The following is a 20,310-nucleotide window of genomic DNA, read 5'->3' as shown; positions in this document are numbered from 1 at the left end:
TTGGGAGGATTGTTATGCTGATTCTGAGAAATGTGGCACACACTTGTAAATCAGGCCACAAGGTCCCCTTAAAGAAGAGGTTGTATCAGGCAGTCAGTGCTGCAATGCAAGCCTGCATAAATAGAGCAAAGGATGAATGAAGAGCTATTATTCCCTTGTTACGTAAGGGGATACAAGGCACAGAGAGACAGAGACTCAGATCCTCAAAGCAGTGCTTAACTCCCATTCATTTCAATGGAAGTTAGGTGCCTCCCTTTAAGAATCAGGGCCTAAGTGACTTGCCCTAATTCACAGGGAGTCTATGGGAGAGCAGAGGATTGAATTCAATACCAAGGCTACTGCCCTAACCACTGGGATATCCTGTCTTCCCAACTTAACTATGCAGTTATACTGAAAATTGTAAGGATTGTTTGTAAAGGATGTCTGGGGTCTACACTGCAGTAAAAACATCTGCGGTACTGAGTCCCAGAGACATTTTTGGTATATAGACATTTGGGCTTAGGCTCTGAGACCCACCTCCATTGTGGGATTTCATAGCTTGGACTTCAGCCTGAGCTTGAATGCTGCAATGTTTAACCCCACAACCTGAGCCATGTCAGCCGAGAAAGGCTGATCCAGGCCATCTGCATCAGTGCAAGCCTTTTACTGCAGTGTGGACCTACCTTAAAAGCCCCAGTGCTGAACTTGCCAGTACTTTCTGGAGAACACTGAGGCCCAGTGATGAAGTTAAGAGATGTTTAATGACTTCTTTGTTTCTGTCTTCACCAAGAAGCTTGATGACAAAGGGATGCCTAACATAGTGAATGCTAGTGGAAATGGGGTAGGGTTACAAGTTAAAATAAAAGTGGAAATGGGGTAGGAGAGATACCAGAAGATTGGAAAAGGGCATACATAGTGCCCATCTATAAAAAGGGAAATAAGAACAACCCAGGAAACTACAGACCAGTCAGTTTATCTTCTGTGCCAGGGAAGATAATGGAACAAGTAATTAAGGAATTAATCCGCAAACATCTGGAAGAAAATAAGGTGATAGGTAACAGCCAGCATAGATTTGTAAAATACAAATCATGTCAAAGCCATCAGATTGGTTTCTTTGATAGGATAACAAGTCTTGTGGATAAGGAAGAAGTGGTGAATGTGGTATACCTAGACTTTAGTAAGGCATTTGATACAATCTCTCATGATCTTCTAATCAATAAACTAGGCAAATACAACCTAGATGGGGCTATTTTAAGGTGGGTGCATAACTGGCTGGATAATTGTACTCAGAGAGTAATTATTAATGGTTCACAGTCATGCTGGAAGAGCATAACAAGTGGGGTTCTTTAGGGGTCTCTTTTGGGACTGGTTCTGTTCAATATGTTTATCAATGATTTAGGTGATGGCATACAGAGTATGGTTATTAAGTTTGCAGATGATACCTAGCTGGGAGGGGTTGCTAGTGCTTTGGAGGATAGGGTCATAATTCAAAATGCTCTGGACAAACTAGAGAAATGGTCTGAGATAAATATGGTGAAGTTTAATAAGGACAAAAGCAAAGTACTCCACTTAGAAAGAAACCATCCGTTTCACACACACAGAATGGGAAGTGATTGTCTAGGAAGGAGTACTGCAGAAAGGGATTTAGGGGTCATAGTGGGCTACAAGTTAAATATGAGTCAACAGAGTTGCAAAAAAAGCAAATATGATTTTTGGACTGTTGTGAGCAAAACATAAGAAATCATTCTTCCACAGTACTCTACTCTGATTAGGCCTTAGTTGGAGTTTTGTGACCAGTTCTGGGTACCATATTTCAAGAAATATGTGGAGAAATTGGAGAAGGTCTAAAGAAGAGCAACAAAAATGATTAAAGGCCTAGAAAACATGAGCTATGAGGGAAGACTAAAAGAATTGAGCTTGTTTAGTTTAAAAAAGAGAGGTCTGAGAGGACACATGATGGCCGATCTCTAATATCTAAAAGGGTGTTACAAGGAGGAGGGAGAAAAATTGTTCTCCTTGGCCTCTGAGGATAAGACAAGAAGCAATGGGCTTAAATTGCAGCAAGGGAAGTTTAGGTTGGACATTAGGTAAACTTCCTAACTGTACGGGTGGTTAAATGCTGGAATAAATTGCCTAGGGAGGTTGGTGGATCTCCATAACTGGAGATATTTAAGAGCAAGTTGGATAGACATCTATCAAGGATGGTCTAGACAGTGCTTGGTCCTGCCGTTGTGGGCAGGGGACTGGACTTGGCCTCTTGAGGTCCCTTCCAGTTCTAGTATTCAATGATCCTCCTTGTTGGGGAATATTTTCTGGATTCTGATTCTGAAAACAATCTTTTTGTTTTGTTACAAAACGCTCATCACTCTGTAACCAATATCGTTCGATCTGTAAGCATTTGGAAGTTGTCTGTCAGTCTGACACACACACACACACACACACACACACACACACACACACACACACACACACACACACACACACACTCCCTCTCCCTCTCTCCAGCCAGTTGTGGGGCTCTGGGCCAGAGCAAGTGGAGGCCTTTCCCCATCTGTTCTGCCTGCAGACCGCTCTCCTCCCATTTGGCACTCCTGTGAAGAATATAGAGTAGGGACATGGAGACTTGCCCTGTCCCCCTACTCAGTGCTCCTGCCAGGGAGTAGGGTTGAGGTGCAGGGATTTGCCCCACTCGATCCATATAGCACTTCTGCCAGAGAGGGGGATTGGGGCTTGTCTAGTTGGCTGGGGCCTCTAGCATAGGCCTCATTGGCCCAGTTGCTGCCACTTTGTCCAGCACAATCTTGATTGGGGCCTTCTGGCACAATGAGTTACAAGTATTTTAAAAATAGAGGAACAACAAAATTTGACTTCTTTCAAGCAAAGTAGCTGTCTCAAAGAGAGCACAAGGTAACTGTAATATACCCTAGTACACTAGTGCCTTGAATGTTCTTGATGACGCTGATAAAATCAAGGAGGACATAACAGAAAGAAAGCTGGGCGTAGTTCAACATCATAAGATCACACAAGTTAAAGTAAAGGCAAGTATTGTTAAAGAAAAACGTTTTCAGTTTTCTCTATGTGTAATCATAACATTGGGACAGTTATTTTTTGGAAATATATTTCACAGGATCTGTTTCAAGACTCTTTAGACACCTGTTAACAGCCCCTTTTGCTTTCTGAATTGGAGTTACCAGTTTTACATGCTTAGCCTGAGAATGTTTTTGTTCAATTTTCTTTCCACATGCCAATTTATAATTAAGAACTTTGCTAGACAATGACAAATTGCATCTGTTTGCTTACTACTAATGACATCTACTAAAATGGATTCGAAATTGCTTTCTGAAGAACTGCTTTCCCTATATATTGTTTTTTTTTCTTGTGTGGCAGGCTGATGAATTCTGAGAACACACTATTACAAGCCAGAGAAGAGGAGGAAGTCAAGTATGAACGGACCTTTGTGGCATCTGAGTTTATTGAATGGCTGATCCAGGAAGGAGAAGTCACAGCAAGGACTGAGGCAGAACAACTTGGCCGTAGACTGTTGGAGCATGGAATTATACAGCACGGTGAGGAAGTTATTGCCTCGTAGCAAAAGTAATACTGTTTACAACACTTTTTTCCATGTAGGTTCATGTAAAGAGGTTGCAGATCATGAAGCTTCGCCCTAAAATATTGTTAATTCTAACTCTTATCCAAATGATAGATGGCTGTATAATTATTGAAAGGGTGGAATTTTCAAAAGCACTCAAAAACCACTAGTAACAAATCAGCAATGAATACAAGGTAACTATTTTTGGGGAGGATAATGAAACAGTAGAAGTCATTGCCATATGATGTAATTGAGGTAATAGCTTAGTAAGGGTCAAAGGTGATTAGAGCAATAAATAAGGAGAATTATATTAGCTAGAATGGAAATTACAAGTATAGCTCTTCTGCTAGTAGTAGTGGACAGCAAAAAGGGCCAGGTTCAATATTTAAGAGGTTCTTTTCAATAATATAACCAAACTGGTTCAAGTCCCCACCTAGCAACCTGAGAACATTTTACTCTACCCATTGGCAAGGCAATTCTTTTAAGGCTGTTCTGCCCCTCTCGCAAGCACAGGATCTAAGATAGAAAGAGTTTGTTTCTTTATAAATACTGTATGTGTTGTTATTCTTAGATTAATGCTAGATTACTTTTAGTAAACAAACAAACCCACGAGCAAGACACTTTCCCCAGAGCCTGCTGGGGAGTGTCCTTTGCTTCAAATTCTTGAGTCCAATACCCCAATTCTCGTGGCGTGCTTCTCCCTCTTAATGCCCCACTCAAAGTTATGTCTGGTCAGTGCAGACCCAGAGTTCATAGGTACCTTTGCATGAAGTCTTCTTTGATTATACATGGGACGGAGGGTAATATCACCACGCTCACTGATCCAGCCAGTCTTCCTGCTGGCTGCCCATTGACTGCTCCTGCTGGTCACTTTACTGGCCACCCACTCACTGACTTCCTGCTAGCCATCTGATTGCTGCTCCCATCAGCCATCCCATAGGGTTGTTTCTTAGTGATTTTTTGCTCTGGGCAGATATCCAGTCCTGCCACAAGTGATTTCAGTTCACAGTGATTTTAGCACTTGGACCCAAACACAGTCTTGAACAAAAATTTCAGCCCCAATGAAGCAATTTAAAAATAAAAAAGAGGCTCCTAATGGAGCCTGTTTAGCTCTATTCTTGGAACAGTGGGGAGAAACAGGTTGAACCAGCCTTGCAGCAGACCCTTAAGGGCATGTAGCCTGCTGGTTGGGAATCCCGCCCTTCCCTCATACCCTCACAGAATTCAGAAATTCGAGCTCTTACCCATCTGAGGTTGTTGAAACTGACAGGGTTTACCTCCTTTGGGACAGGTTAAGCACAGTCTTTCTTTTATGTATTCCCACAATAATTACAAGCATTGGTAACCATATTTCACAATTCCTGCACATAGTTTTGACATAATTTGTGACCCAACAGCAGCCAGATTGATTACAATGAGCAAAGCACCACTCCATCAGCTGACTATCTAGCAAATCTAAGCAAAACAAGAGCAAACTGTATTTACATGCATGTGCCAAGCCTCTATAAATGGTGAGTGTCTCCCTCCTTTGGGACAGGTTAAGCACAGTTTTTCTTTTCTGTATTCCCACAATAATTATAGTCATTGCATTTAGTACTAACAAAATTTGTTACCCAGCACCAGCCAAGTTGATTACAATGAGCAAAGCACAGCTCTATCAGCTGAGTATCGAGGACATTTAAGCAAGACAGGAGCAAACTGTATATACATAAACACACCCAGAGTCTCTTCCTTTTTTCCCAGCTAGCTCTCAGGGAAGCATTTATGCAGACAGTGTTTACACAAGCTTTATAAATCCTCACACTTCAAGACATGAGAAGACCTTAATGCAGTACCAGAAAAGAATGTCCTAAGCATGTCTTCTTGCACAATTGGCCAGGTCTGTTTGGAAAAAAATGGTGAAATCACTTTCACCTGGAACATTTTTACTGTTAGTCCTGCACTGTAAGGATTGTAAAGAATCCCTTCGAGGAAGGGATTTAGCATCTGTTCAGTGCCCAGCAAACTGGGCCCCCAGGGTACTATAGGCACAACATAACTTACTTCAATAAGGGTAAAGCTCACCGATTCAGGTGACTACAGATTTCTTGGGGGAGCCAGCCCAAGACCATGGAATGAATTCCCCTAGGAACTAAGAGCCATCACAAACCTCACTATCTTCTGTTCTAAGTGCGAGGTGCACCTCTTTGACCTTACTTTCTCTAACAAACATATACCGACATGTGTTTGCATGTGTAAATATTTTTTAGAATAGTAAATCTAGACCATTTCACACTGTATTCATTTCTCCCCTTGGAGAGAGGATGAGAGTCCAGAGAAGTGACCTGTTAGTCATGTTGTTTGGTAGACCTACCTGTGTACGCTGCCTGGATACGAATTTTTGGTCCAATCATCTAGGATTTCTCTTTGAGATTCTAGAGACAGTGAATTCCTCCACACCCATCTAGTCTGTTTCTCATTTTATACCTCATCCATCTGTCTCCAGTGAGCTAAAGGGTGCCAAAAACACAATCTACCCTGTGAGTCTATTGTTGAAACCCATGAACCTTTTAGTGATCTCTTAAGGGTATTGAAAATCGGTGGCTGAACAGGGCTGGTTATTTAATAAAGCTAGACCAGAGTTGTACCCAATATAAAAGAAATACTAAACTCCTTATTCACCTTTATTTGACAAAGGTTAATTCCATTAACGTCTTAGAGATTTTGTTTGCATAAAGATGGAATAAAAACGGAATCAGGACCTTGGGATTTAGCACTGTATTTGGGAATATTTTGGGTAGTCTTTTAAAACAACAGATTATTTCATAAGTGTATTTTGTCCTACTGGTTTCAGTAAAGCAGTTTGTTTGGATATGGTTAGACATTATTTGATAAAAGAATGTGTGATTACTGATTTATCTGTAGCAAGTGGGTATATCTATAGACTTACTGAGATGGTACAGTTTTGTTTTCCTTAAATAACAGAGCTAGAAGAATGGAGAGGTTTTCTTTAGAAAATGTTAGACTCAAACTGTAACAGTCAGTATGTGGTATTCCATTTGTTCCCCCTTACTGAATTCTAGGTCAAATGCACTCCATTTACCAATAAAAAACAGTATTTTTCCCCACTGCCAGCATAGTGAGTTCATTCTAGAATCTGAACACCAAACTATGTTCCTGCTCGTTCCTTTGATATCAGCTATAAAGTTTCATTTTACATTAATTGACATCCTTGTTGACAGTACAAGTGGAAAGAACATGGATGGAATAAAAATGGAGAATGAAATTCCTTCTTTTCCTAAAGGTGATCTCTAGCAAATAATATTGTTGAATATGCATGAAGGAGAAAAAAATACACTTTGCTCTTCTATTTTTATTTATTATAATATTATCACTACAATTCCACATCTAATAGATCTAGTCTTTATTTAGATACTAGATTAATAGCAATTTTCCATTTATAACTAAATAGTTATTTATTGATACCTGTTCTCATTTCAGTGACTACAGAAAAATATTTTGCAGCTGAGGCAGTCTCTGACTCTTCTAATATTCTGGGCAGTTTGCCGTCATGTTTGTCTTCATTTTAATCAGACCGCCTCAAACCTAATTTTACCCAGAAAGCTTGTAACTCTGCTTAATTTAAAAAGGAAAACTAGATGATTAAAATGAATTATGCAAATGCTGTAGGAAAGGTGAAATGTTTCAACTTCAGAAGTGTTGTACTATAGACAGTTGATAGACAACTTGTGGTAAATTTTCTAAAGGATCTCAGTCTGACCTCCCTTTATGCACGCACAACTTCTCATATACTATGATTGACTTTGCAACTAGCCTTTTTGACATCTAAAGGATTTGTATGAGCAAAAGTGGTTTCATATGAGTATTCTAATATGTTGTGCATTCAAGTCATGGTTCACAAAAATTGTGAGCCCTAGTAAAAGTCATAGCCTGAAAATTGGTCCCTTTTTGTACTAGGGTACATCTCTTAACGCTTGAGTTGCCTCTGACAATTATCAGTATTTAGCCTGTCTTTGCAACTGCTGATTAAATTAATCAGACAGAGCAAAGATTCTAAAAAGGAGCGATAAGCATGTCTGTGCATGCATAGGACAAATGTTGCAGCTGTATAAAATTCCACTTCTTTAAGACGTCTAGACACATTGAATGTTTCAACATTCAGACATCAGAGGTTTTTTTACATTCAAGGGATCTGTCATATTTTATCTAGTGTTGGAAGCACTATGACAGATTATCTGCAGTTGCTAAAATTCACTTAATGCGGTGTGGCACAGAGCGGTAAGAGCAGGTACGAGGGAGCTAGTTACAGCTCTCCATTTGCCCTGTTCTGCAACAGCTTAGTGCATATTCCCCGGCTTCTCTAATCGAGGGGGTTCCAAACTTTTTTCCCGGAAGCCCCCCAGTGCAGATACTGCACCCCATTATTAACACTTCTTGAGGAATTTATTGCCTTCATATAAACTGTAACACTGTAAATAAACAATATGTTTTCTTTTCACTTCAATGTAAACAATTGTAATGATAGAAAACCTTAGCAATAGATACTCAAATAAATGCTTTTTTGAAACCAAGCAGTTTTAGTAAAGCACTTAAAACAAATATTGAGAGCAAAATGTGTTCAGACAGGGAAAGCACAATTGTGTATAAAATCGAACAATAAGCAATTCAGCGTTAGCAAAATTGTTAAAACACATTGAGTAATTTGATTTTAAAACAAAATAACTGTCCAACTTTGAACACTATATTATGTTTTCAATTTCTTTTCAGTGTCTTATTTGAATTTCTGTGCTGTGTAAATAAAGACCCAATCCTAGTCTCTGCTCATTAGAAAAAAATTAAATATTGTAAATAAAAATATAAAGTAACTTATAGGTCAGGAGTCTTTTTAATGGGGTGGATGTGCCTGCTTTTCCTTGCCCATGTTTTTCCTGCTGGGAACATATGTTAGTAGGGCTCAACCTGACCTCATATACAATTTTCAGCCTTTCAACAAGCTCAGAAGGCAGCCAGGGATTAGCTAGGGGCTGTGTTCAAAGAGTGGGGTAGTTCAGGGTGCAGGCAGGGAATAGCTTCGGGGCTGAATGCAGAGTGAGGTAGCTGGGTGTACTAGCAGGAGTGCAGCTTAGAGTACCAGGAGGAACTGTGTCTGAGAGAGTGCTGCTGGAGGCAGGATCGTCCCTTAGGGGGCACAAGGCCTGGGATATACCCCTCCTCAGCGCCACAGGCATGGGGCCTAGGGAACCCCCTGCCACAGGCCCCACCTTACCTCTACTCCACCCATTCCCCCAAGACCGCCCCATCTCTTCTCTGCCCTCTTGGCTGAAGCCCTTCTCCCATGATCAACACACAATTGGTACTCACTGGTGTCTCTCCTCTGAGTCTCATTTGTCATAAGAACATAAGAACGGCCCAAAGGTCCATTTAGCCCAGTAGCCTGTCTGCCGACAGTGGCCAGCACCAGGTGCCCCAGAGAGGGTGGACCAAAGACAATGATCAAGCGATTTGTCTCCTGCCATCCTTCTCCAGCCTCTCACAAACAGAGGCAAGGGTCACCATTTCTATCCCCTGGCTAATAGCCTTTTATGGACCTAACCTCCATGAAATTATCTAGCTTCTCTTTAAACTCTGTTATAGTCCTAGGCTTCACAGCCTCCTCTGGCAAGGAGTTCCACAGGTTGACTACACGCTGCGTGAAGAAGAACTTTCTTTTATTAGCTTTCAACCTGCTACCCATTAATTTCATTTGGTGTCCTCTAGTTCTTCTATTTAGGGAACTAATAAATAGTTCCTTTTTATCCGCCCTCTCCACACCACTCATGATTTTATAGACCTCTATCATATCCCCCCTCAGTCTCCTCTTTTCTAAACTGAAAAGTCCCAGTCGCTTTAACCTCTCTTCATATGGGACCCGTTCCAAACCCTTAATCATTTTAGTTGCCCTTTTCTGAACCCTTTCCAAGCCCAAAATATCTTTTTTGAGGTGAGGAGACCACATCTGTACACAGTATTCAAGATTTGGGCGTACCATAGTTTTATACAGGGCCAGTAAGATATTCTGTGTCTTATTTTCTATCACTTTCTTAATAATTCCTAGCATCCTATTTGCCTTTTTGACTGCCGCTGCACACTGTGTGGAAGTTTTCAGAGAACTATCCAGGATAACTCCAAGATCTCTTTCCTGATTTGTCATAGCCAAATTAGTCCCCATCATACTGTACGTATAGTTGGGGTTATTTTTCCTGATGTGCATTACTTTACAGTTATCCACATTAGATGTCATTTGCCATTTTGTTGCCCAATCACTCAATTTGGTGAGATCTTCTTGGAGTCCCTCACAGTCTGATTCTGTCTTGACTATCCTAAACAGTTTGGTATCATCTGCAAACTTTACCACCTCACTGCTGACCCCTTTCTCCAGATCATTTATGAATAAGTTGAAAAGGATTGGTCCCAGGACTGACTCTTGGGGGACACCACTAGTTACTCCTCTCCATTCTGAAAATTTACCATTTATTCCTACCCTTTGTTTCCTGTCTTTTAACCAGTTCTCAATCCAAGAAAGGACCTTCCCTCTTATCCCATGGCCATGTAATTTACACAAGAGCCTTTGGTGAAGGACCTTGTCAAAGGCTTTCTGAAAATCTAAGTATACTATATCTACTGGATCCCCCTTGTCCGCATGTTTGTTAACCCCTTCAAAGAATTCTACTAGATTAGTAAGACATGATTTCCCTTTACAGAAACCATGTTGACTTTTGTCCAACAAATTATGTCCTTCTATATGCCTCACAATTTTATTCTTTACTATTGTTTCAGCTAATTTGCCCGGTACTGAAGTTAGACTTACCGGTCTGTAATTGCCAGGATCGCCTCTAGACAATCCCCTCTGGCCTAGTGGTAGATTGTGTAGGACAGAGAAGATACTCAGAGGTGCTGTTTTCTGAAGAAACTTGCATTCTTGCTAATTATTCTATACCTGTTGTGTTAATGAGTAAGTCTTTACAATCTACAGAACTCTGCTTGATACCTTTCATCAGCACTAGCCATCTGTGTGATAGGTTTTTTTGTTGTTGTTGAGGTCTCAGCATTTGCTTCCCTGAACGATGCAGGAATGGAAAGAATACTCTTTTGAAGGTAGCTGGCTAGCAGAGCTTCTGTTTGAGTAAGGGCTTTGTTATATTATTATAAAAATATTAAATCTAAACAAATTTTAAATAAAAAAATGTAATCTGGTTGATTGCACTGGGCCAAATTTTGAGAGACACTAAGCATAGGTAGATCCTATTATAGTAGATGGGAGAGCTCAGCACTTCACAAGATTTTACTGATTGTTCACTAATTTCCACCCCAGCTGTTCTTGTGGATGTAAACAACATTCATAGTAACTTGTACATTAAATATTGACTTCTGCTATCAGCTTTCACATTGCAAGAACATATTACAATGTTTAATTTTCCTCCCCCTTCTGCAAGCAGAAATATATTAGCGTTGTGTAACAAGAAACTTTCCCTAAGCAAAGGAACACACTATTAAGCAAAAAGGTATAATGCTGTTGTTTGTATTCACAAATAAAGGTGATCTAATTAAAATTGTGTGGGACAGTGGGCTTATCGCTGCTTGCCCTGATTTCAGGGTACCCAGTTTGACCGGAGCCACTAGAACGGTACTTACAGGCCTGAGCATAAGTCAGGGACCTAGGAATCAAGCAACCGGCTTACAATCTATTTAAGGAAGCATGTACACAGTTGGCTTTATCTGCAGTTCATGTAATATATAGAAATTGATAAGGCTAGAATTGCATAATATTTATATAGTAGAGCGGATCCAGGACCAATCATTGACTCTCTGCTTATTGAGAATTTGGGTAAACATTGTGACTCTTCCTTAGCTTGAGAGAGCTCCAAACAGGCGTGATTCATCAATGTGTAATAAGAAACTAATCTGAATAGGTTCCATTATTAAAACACATTCACAGATGTTAGAGTAGCTGTGGAAAAACAGGAAGCCTTTGAGAGGAATGGGCAAAGCACAGTCCAGTGGGAAATACAGCGCCATTTATTTTCATCTAATAGCTGTTTCATGTGTGAAAAGCAGTAGGAATGCACAAGGCAAAAATGGAATGTGCAGAGAGTCCCAATGGCTGTGTTCTGAGTGGAGTGTGTGAGATATCAAGACTGTGGTTGATCATGAATTTTCAGGGCTCTGATACCCTCTTGTATCCATGGAAGGCTCTTAATGATTGAGTGTATGGTGAATGCTAGATGACTACAGTGCAAGGCCCTTATTTAGTTTTTAAAGTCTGTGGGCTCACTCAACCAGAGCATTGTGCAAAAGAGTGCACACATTTCCAGCAAGTTGGTCCTCACACTGTTTTCTGTCCCTAAGACACAGAAACTGAGCTGGCAAAAGGCCAAAGGAATAAGCAGCAGCCTCAGAAAGCTGTGTATCCTCCTCAAAAAAGGGCTGTTAAAAGGCACCATTATTTTATAACTGTGACATTACCCAGGGCACAATCTGAACTGACTGGCAGCTGAGCTTCCTCAGTTCACCATCCGGGGTTGCCTCTGACACTGCTTCGCTGGGAAAGCAACCACTCCTGGTCTGTTCACACACAGCCTTCAACATGTAAATCACTTACAGCTGTACTATACAAGTGCTATAATTAACCACTCATGAATTGCACTGCAGGGTAAAACCAGCAGATCCCAAGACTCAGACTTTCTCCCAGAAATGTGCATCTTGTAGCGTCCAGTACCCTCCTGGACAACACAAGCTCATATAAAGCTCATATAAAGTCTGTCATTTCATTCATAGAAAAAGATATGCCCAAATCTTGTTCTCCCAAGTGAAGTTTCCCCAAACACTTCAGTTCAAACACATACTGGTTTAGATTAAACAGGAAAATGAGTTTATTAACTACAGTAACAGATTTTTAAATAATTACAAGTAATGAAATATTAATGTCATAATTTGTTACAATAAAAAGGTAAAATATATCTAATATGTAATTTAACATGCTAAACTAATTCAAAGCAAAGGTCTCTCTTACCACACGCTTTAGCAGTCTTACTGACTGGAGACCTTTCAGCCAAGACCACCTTGGCTGTTCAGTGTTGGTTACCTTGTCCTTCAGTTGTTTTGATGCTTTGAGTAGAGAAGAAGGGAAGATGATTTGGGGCATCTATGTTCCCCATTTTTATATCTTTTAATCCTCTTTGAGAATCATCTCCAGCTGGTGTTCAGGAGACAGAAAGTCTTAGTAATGGGAACTTCCAGCAGTTTCTTTGCTAAGATGTAAATTTCTCTCTCCCTCCCTCTCTTTTTCCTGCCAAAGAATGGTCACATAACCAGGCAATAGTCCTTTTCATTTTGTTGACACCTGACTGAGGCTTGCCTTTTGTCTGTGAGGAACTGGTTTCTGCCTGCTTCTCTATACTTAGAATATGTCTCAGTAATGTTATACTGTAGAATCTTGTAACTTGCCACACACATTTTACCAGGACAATAATGACCATCATATTATGAGTTTTAAATGATATGGCACAAGGCATACTTTGTACAAAAATCCATTATAGTTTTGTAAAAGAATGACCTTAGAGATACAGACTGTCATCATAATGTTGCCTTATCGTCTGCTTTTTAAAATGTGAGTTCTTGTGGTTGTGTGCAAAAGTGAATAATTGATAAGAAATCAGAGTTGATCCAAAACATTTTATAGGAAGCATGTGGAAAAGCCACATTAGAAAACAATTCAGCCCCAGAAGGATGGTACATATCACTCATGTACACCAAGAGCCTTCCCTACTGTCCTTCAAATACTTTCTAAAGACCACTTATGTTGCAAGGTCTTCGAGTTAGGATCTGTTCCTTGTCATGTATTTGTTTTGTATTTTACCTGCTGTATCTTTAGAGTATAAACCTCAGTGCAACATCATGTTGTTTCAAAAAGCAAAACATTACATTGGGGTCTGAGACTTGCTATATATCAGGGGTTCCCAAACTTTTTGACATGGGAACCAGTAAATCCATTCACGAGCTTTTGGAGGACTGGTAACATTCATTTGCATATTTGCATATTCATTAAGAAAATGATGAATATTCAAATAAATTGTTTCTGGTCCTCCCAAAGCCCCCAGTGCCAGCTTTAGCAAAGCTTTTGATATGGTCACCCACAATATTCTTGCCAGCAAGTTAAGGAAATATGGATTGGATAAATGGACTGTAAAATGGATAGAAAGCTGGCTAGACATGGGTTTCCCAAACTTTTTAGTTTAGTTGGAACCTGTTTTTTTTTCAGTATTGTTTTTTGCAGCCTAAAATATAAACGCACATAAAAAAAATAATTAAAAATGAATAAATATTCAGTGTTTCACCCGGCTGCATCCTCTGCCCAGTCTGGGCCAGGGCTTGGGGGACCCGTCGCCACATGGGCACTCCAGGAGGCGGGAGCAGGAGCAGATTGGGGATAGGGTATCTGGCTAGGAGGGAGGGTGCAAGGAGGCGTAGGGTTGCCAGGTGTCCAGTTTTGTACTGGACAGTCTGGTATTTGAGGGTTCTTTCTGGGAAACAAATTGAGAAAATACCAGACATATAAAATGTCCGGTATTTTCTAATTAGGTAAGTTTTATTATTATTAGGTGTATCAGTCCGTAGCTGCGTACTGCCTGGCTGGTAGATGTGCTCATGATGTCTGAGTGTGTCTACCAGCCAGGCAGTTCTCAACTACTCGAAGGAGAGTATGGGGGGGGGGGGCAAAATGGAATCCCCAGGGCTGGACTCACTCGTGTGCCCGGGTCTGCATGTGCCTGGGTCACTCCCACTTCCCACCCACCGATTCACTCCCCCCCCTTCTCTTCCCGATCTCCCCTGGCTAGCCCCACTGCCCCCGTCCAGCCCTGCTTCCGGTGGCTGGTTCTCCTGTCCTCCTCCTCATGATCTCCTGCGGCCAGCCCTCTCCTCCCCCGTCCCCCCCCCCCGCCCAGCCCTGCTTCCACTGCTGCCCGCCCCGATCTCCGCCAGACAGCCCTGCTGCCCCCAACTCTGCTTCCACCGCCCACCCTGATCTCCGCCGGACAGCCTCGCTGCCCCCAACCCTGCTTCCCAGCGGCTGGTTTCCCCCACACACACACCTCCTCCTAGCCTGGCCCACTCCGCTTCTCTCCCGGTAGCCATGCTGAGGCCCGGTATTTTTTTCCCGTGGCCTGGTAGCGGGCCGCAGCCCATAGTTTGGGAAACGCTGCTATATATAATTCTTGGATGATTGCCAAAATATTACTTCTTGGAGGTACTAGTGCCGTTTAAGATTCTGGCCTTTACTACAGTTTTATGCCAGCAGGTCTCTATCATAACAAGTGGAGTTATTCCTGTTTTACATCATTGTAATGTAATGATGAATCAGGCCATCTCTCAATCAGCAGAAGGGTTAGAACTGCAGTCTTTGTGTTTCTGGAAAGCAGCATTTATCATCTTCCCAGTGGAGCAAAGCATTTGTTTCCAGTTGTGAAAATACATGAGACATCAGGTCTTAAAATCCCATATAGTTTGCTAACATTTTGCCATTTCCAGCTTGTTGAGCTGAGCACTGCTAAGCAAGCAGATTCATCTAAACCTCTGGTTCCTTTGCTCTTCTCCAGTGAGTTATAAACCCATTTTAGTTGGTGGTTATGTTGAGTTAACAGCTGCTTCTCATGCCTGCAGGATAGAAAGCAGCTGGAGTGTACTAGTGAATCTGTCCAAGGGGAGGAATCTCAGCTTTCAAGTAGCAGAAAGCATTAATCACCACATTGTGGTGATGGATGAGATATGAGCACTGAAATTGTGTGGAACTGAAATTGTGGGTGAGATTGAGGCTATGTCTAGACTACAAAGATAAATTGGAAAAAGAAACTCTGGTTTACTTCCAAAAGAGGCTTTTCCAGAATTTGACCTGTCTACACAGGACCAAATTTAGGAAAAAAACCCCTCTTTCAGAACATCACTTCTTCCTCATAAAACAAGGTTTACAGGGATGCCGACAAAACGCATCTGCTTTTCCGACTTTTTTTGGAAAAGCGGACGCATTCCTTGGATGCAGCACAGGTTTTCCTGGATACCTCTGATATCCCGGGAAAGCTCTGCAGTCTAGATGTACCCTGAAGAAAAAAAGTGATTGTGAAAATTACTTGTTTTTTTTTTCAAGCATGAGTCACCTAATTTATTAAAGTGGCTTTTCACATTTTGTAAATCCTCTCCAGTTCTGTGAAATTTGAATAAACATAATATTTGTTCTTTTGCTGTACTTCTCTCTCGCTGCAAATCTGAGAGTTGTATATTGCCTTTGCTGATCGCAAAATTGTATGTCAATGTTACAAATTGTATAAGTTATTTGGTAAATTGCAGTTTGTGTTGTATTTTATTTGTTGTATTTGGCAAATAATGTACAGATAGAGCCATAAAAAACAGCTCTAGTTCCAGTACAACTCAAAGGCTGCCTTGCACTTACTGCCCTGGTCTACACTAGAGCTTTATTTCGAAATAACCACCCCTTAGGTCGAATTTATAAACAGAGTGTCTACATTAGCATTAAGGAGCCACTTATTTCAAAATCTGTACTCCTGCTTTTCTTGGGGAATAACACCAATTTTGAAATAGTTATTTTGAAATACCATTAGTGTGGATACTCCGGTGCCACTATTTCAAAATAACTACTCCCAGAATAATTTGAATTTATTAATCCCCAGTGCTTCCTGGGGCTCTAAGTCGAGATAGTGAGTCCACTGTAATGGAGCCTGCCTTAGACTAATTTTGAGGCTTCCCCATAGTGGGGACACGCTATATCGATTTTGTAAAATCAGGAGTTAAGTCAAATTTAGCTATTTTGAAATAATTTCCTAATGTAGACATGGCCACACTAATGTAAATCAAGAGTAATGCCATTGAAGCTGCACCCATGCGAAATAGCTGAGAAGGGCAACAGACCCATCATGCATTTTTTCTTAGCTCTACATCTGTGTGTGTCATCCAGAATGTATGTACTGACTTAGGATTTGTATTTTAGTTTCATAGTATGCACATCTGTGTTAGTTTTAAGGTTGTTTAACAATCTTATCCATTGAATTACACCTAAAAAAGGCCATGCTAGGCAAATCTGTGTATCTCTTTGTAATTATGCAAATTGTTCAGGATTATTTCCTCTCTTCTCTCTGCTGACTTAAGCAAAATATGTGATGGGTAAGCTGACAAATGAGATGAGCACCCATGCTCTGTAGGTCCACATTAAGAGGCTTAGCAAAAGACAAATGATTATATATTCCCAATATGTAACCTCAGGAACAAGGCTAAGTGCTTCTCCTTTTTGAAGGCTGTTTCCATACTGAGGCTATGTCTAGAGTGCAGCTCTTTTCCGGGATACCAGAGGATCCCAGAAAAGCAATGCTGCATCCAAGGAACTCATCCACTTTTCTGAAAAAAAATTCAGAAACGCAATCATGCTCTTTTGCCATCCCTGTAAACCTCATTTTATGAGGAAGAAGGGATGTGTCGAAAGAGGAGGGTTTTTTTCTGAAATTTGGCACCATGTAGACATGCCAAATTTCAGAAAAGCCTTTTTCGAAAGAAAAATGGAAAAAGATACGCAAATTGTGGTTCACAATTTGCGTATTTTTTTCCGACTTTTCTTTGTAGTGTAGCTATAGCCTAAGTTTCAAATGCTACCACTTTATCTTTGTGGTTGTTTAAAAATTGATTTCCATTATCACTCATTCTTTTTGTGCTCAAAACCGGTGGAGGCATTTTTGCTCAAACAATGAGGAGTCCTGTGGCACCTTAAAGACTAGCAAATTTATTTGAGCATAATCTTTGTAGGCTGGTGCCCACTTTGTCAGATGCAAGCACAATTTCCTGAACAATTTGTGCAGTCATAAAGAAACACACAGACCTGCCTAGCATGAACTTTCTTAGGTGTAATTCAGTGGATAAGTTTGTTAACTTTAAAATTAACTTAGATGTGCATACTTTGAAACTAAGGAAAGCTCTACCAATAATTGAGAAGGTACTAAGGAAAGCTCTACCAATAATTGAGAAGGTACCATAAATTGGTGCTTAAAAAGTTACAAAAATACTTAGGATTTGTATTATATATTTTTAATTCAGTACACATATCCCGGATATCACACACAGGAGTAGCTTATGCCCAAATACATTTGTTAGTCTTTAAGGTGCCACAGGACTCATTGTTTTTGCTGAAACAGACTGACACGGCTACCCGTCTGAAACATCTCTGCTGACTTAACAAATATGATGTTGGTTTGGATCTATGCGAGTGAGCCTAGATATGTGCTTAAAATATGTGATAGGTAAGATGATAAGCGCCCATGCTCTGTAGATCCACATTAAGAGGCTTAGCAAAAGACAAGTGATTATATATGCTCATATACTCCAGATAAAGTCACATGTGGGCAGAGACCAAATATGGAGAATTTCAGCCCTAAAGGTGAAGTCTCAAAGTATAATGACTCAGATGGAAGCCATCAAGCAACAATAAAGCAGAAAATACTCAGTGCCCCACAGTAATATCTTTTAAAGAATCCCTTATTTGACAGCATAAGCACAAGGAGGCAACTGAAATTGAGTAATCATTGTTAACTTTTGGAATTTCCTTCCTTTTAAAGAGCTTGATTTTTCAAACTCTACTTAATTTCACTTTGCCACTGAATTTTGGCAAGGAACACATATTAAGTAACATTATCTGGGAGTCAAATATTTATTCTTCCTGACACTGAGAGCTTGCACTCTGTTATTTATGTTTTTAACATGGGTATAACTCAGAATTTGGGAAACATTTTGTAACAGTCAAATGAGCACCCAGAATTCTGTAATTATTTATGTGAGATGAGAGAATATTCCAATGATAAAGAATATCTTTTTGTGTTGCTACAACAGATGATGACGGCATCATTGTAACTTTGCTCTTTCCAGTTATATGCTTATACTAGATCAAACTCATCCCTGGCATAACTCCATTGTCTGCAACAGAGTTACACAAAGGATGAGAATAGCCCATTCTGTCTGTAACCTCTATCTCATGGTTACTTAGTATATTAGTCAAAACAAGCTTTATTATTGTAAGATACAGATGGATATCTTAAAATAGGAAATTAGGTTAATGTGTGTCATGGGCAATTGTTACTCTACAATTTTTGACTACTTTTTGGCATCTGTAGTGGCAATGTGTGTTGATTTTCTAATGATCCAGGAGTCATGATTTCTTAAGATTGTCCAAACAAGTGTACTAATAAAAGAGAGTAAGAAGATAGAGAATATACATTTACTTGAGAAGAATTGCATGCAGTACAGAAATATTAAAATTGAACTGGAAGTAATTATTATAGTGATATAATAATAATAAATACTTGGTAATTGGAGTATATATTTACCTGTAAATATTCATGATGGCTCAGTCCCATGAGAGCTGGCATAAAAATGTCTTTAGAACGGGCTGTATATAGCATGTCTTCTTCAACTTCAGTAAATTGTCTATAAGATTAATGTAAAGAGAAGTTTCAAGAGTTTGTTTTACATTACTCTGTTATGACAATACAATACTTCTGGGAATAATTTATGAAATGTTTTAAGGGTTTCATAATGGGGCTTGGAAATAGATGTTTCTGAATTTTAGCCTTGGCTCTGACAGCAGGTTCTTTACGATTACGGACAAGACTCCAACCTCTCTGTCTCTTTCTTCATTTTAAAAACAGGGATAATTCCTTAACTGTATTTTGTTGTTACAAAATGAAAGTATCCAAAATGATGAGCTGAGCAGAATTGAACACCATAATAATGGTGTCATTAGAATCTTTGAAGTAGGAATAAGAGATCCTCCGGAATAGGGCTTTATTCCGGAGGATCAGGCCAGTCTAGACGCTTTTTTTCCGGCTTTTCCCCAAGCCGGAAAAAAAGCAGCGGACATGTTTATTTAAATCCGCGGGGGATATTTAAATCCCCCGCGGATTTCCCTATTCCCACTTTCAAAATTAGCATGCCCCTTCCAAAAAAGGGGCCAGTGTAGACGTAGCCAACGAGTATCAAGGGCAAGCAAAGATGAGATTGTAGCATGGGTGTGCATATCTGTGCTACTTTAATCTATTTAGGTTAGGCAATGGTAGCCATGTGTATGTGGTGGCACAGGCTTCAGCACACACAATGGCCTGCCATAGGGAAGCCTGGGTATATAATCAGGCAACTAATCTGCACTGAAGCCTGTGCAACAATTTCAAAACAATGCTATAGTTACCCATGTTAGCACAGAGATCTGTGTTGCAATCACACCTTCACTTGGTATGTAGACAGTACCTTTAGTGCTGCTATCATAAAAGAGCATGCGTGCATGTAAATGGCAACTTTATGTATACTATTTGCTCCCTACTTTGTGTTCTGCCCAACAGAGTTTTCACTCATTTTTCTCTCCTCAGTGTCCAATAAGCACCATTTTACAGATAGTAACCTGCTCTACCAGTTCAGAATGAATTTCCGCCGGCGACGGAGGCTGATGGAGCTGCTTCCTGAGAAATCCCGTTTGATGCCAGAAAGTCATGACAGTCCCTTTTGCCTGCGCAAGCAGAACCATGACAACAGAAAACACACCAGTTTTCAGTCAGGTGACTCCTTGGTTCTTTGCCTTTAACTTCTTCACTGTTTAACTTTTCCTTGCAGATAGGTGTCAAGGTTGGCTCCCTTCACTCTAGCATGAGGCAGATTTAACTGAA

At 40.3% G+C, this 20,310-nt stretch overlaps 1 protein-coding gene across 5 annotated transcripts in view; it reads left to right on the top strand.

Moving 5' to 3' along the window:
• Positions 1–20,310, top strand: part of DEPTOR (DEP domain containing MTOR interacting protein) — a 127,886-nt gene that overhangs the window by 61,872 nt on the left and 45,704 nt on the right. For all 5 annotated transcript variants that reach the window (XM_014580813.3, XM_025178687.2, XM_075920181.1 and 2 more), the window contains exons 5-6: positions 3,367–3,545; positions 20,017–20,202. In XM_014580813.3, coding sequence (XP_014436299.2) covers positions 3,367–3,545; positions 20,017–20,202 — 365 coding nt within the window. The remainder of the gene's footprint in view (positions 1–3,366; positions 3,546–20,016; positions 20,203–20,310) is intronic.

Source organism: Pelodiscus sinensis, chromosome 2 (assembly GCF_049634645.1).
Source record: "Pelodiscus sinensis isolate JC-2024 chromosome 2, ASM4963464v1, whole genome shotgun sequence".
NCBI lineage: Eukaryota > Metazoa > Chordata > Testudines > Trionychidae > Pelodiscus > Pelodiscus sinensis.
The sequence above is the reverse complement of the archived record's forward strand: the minus strand, read 5'-3'. Positions and strand labels throughout refer to the sequence as shown.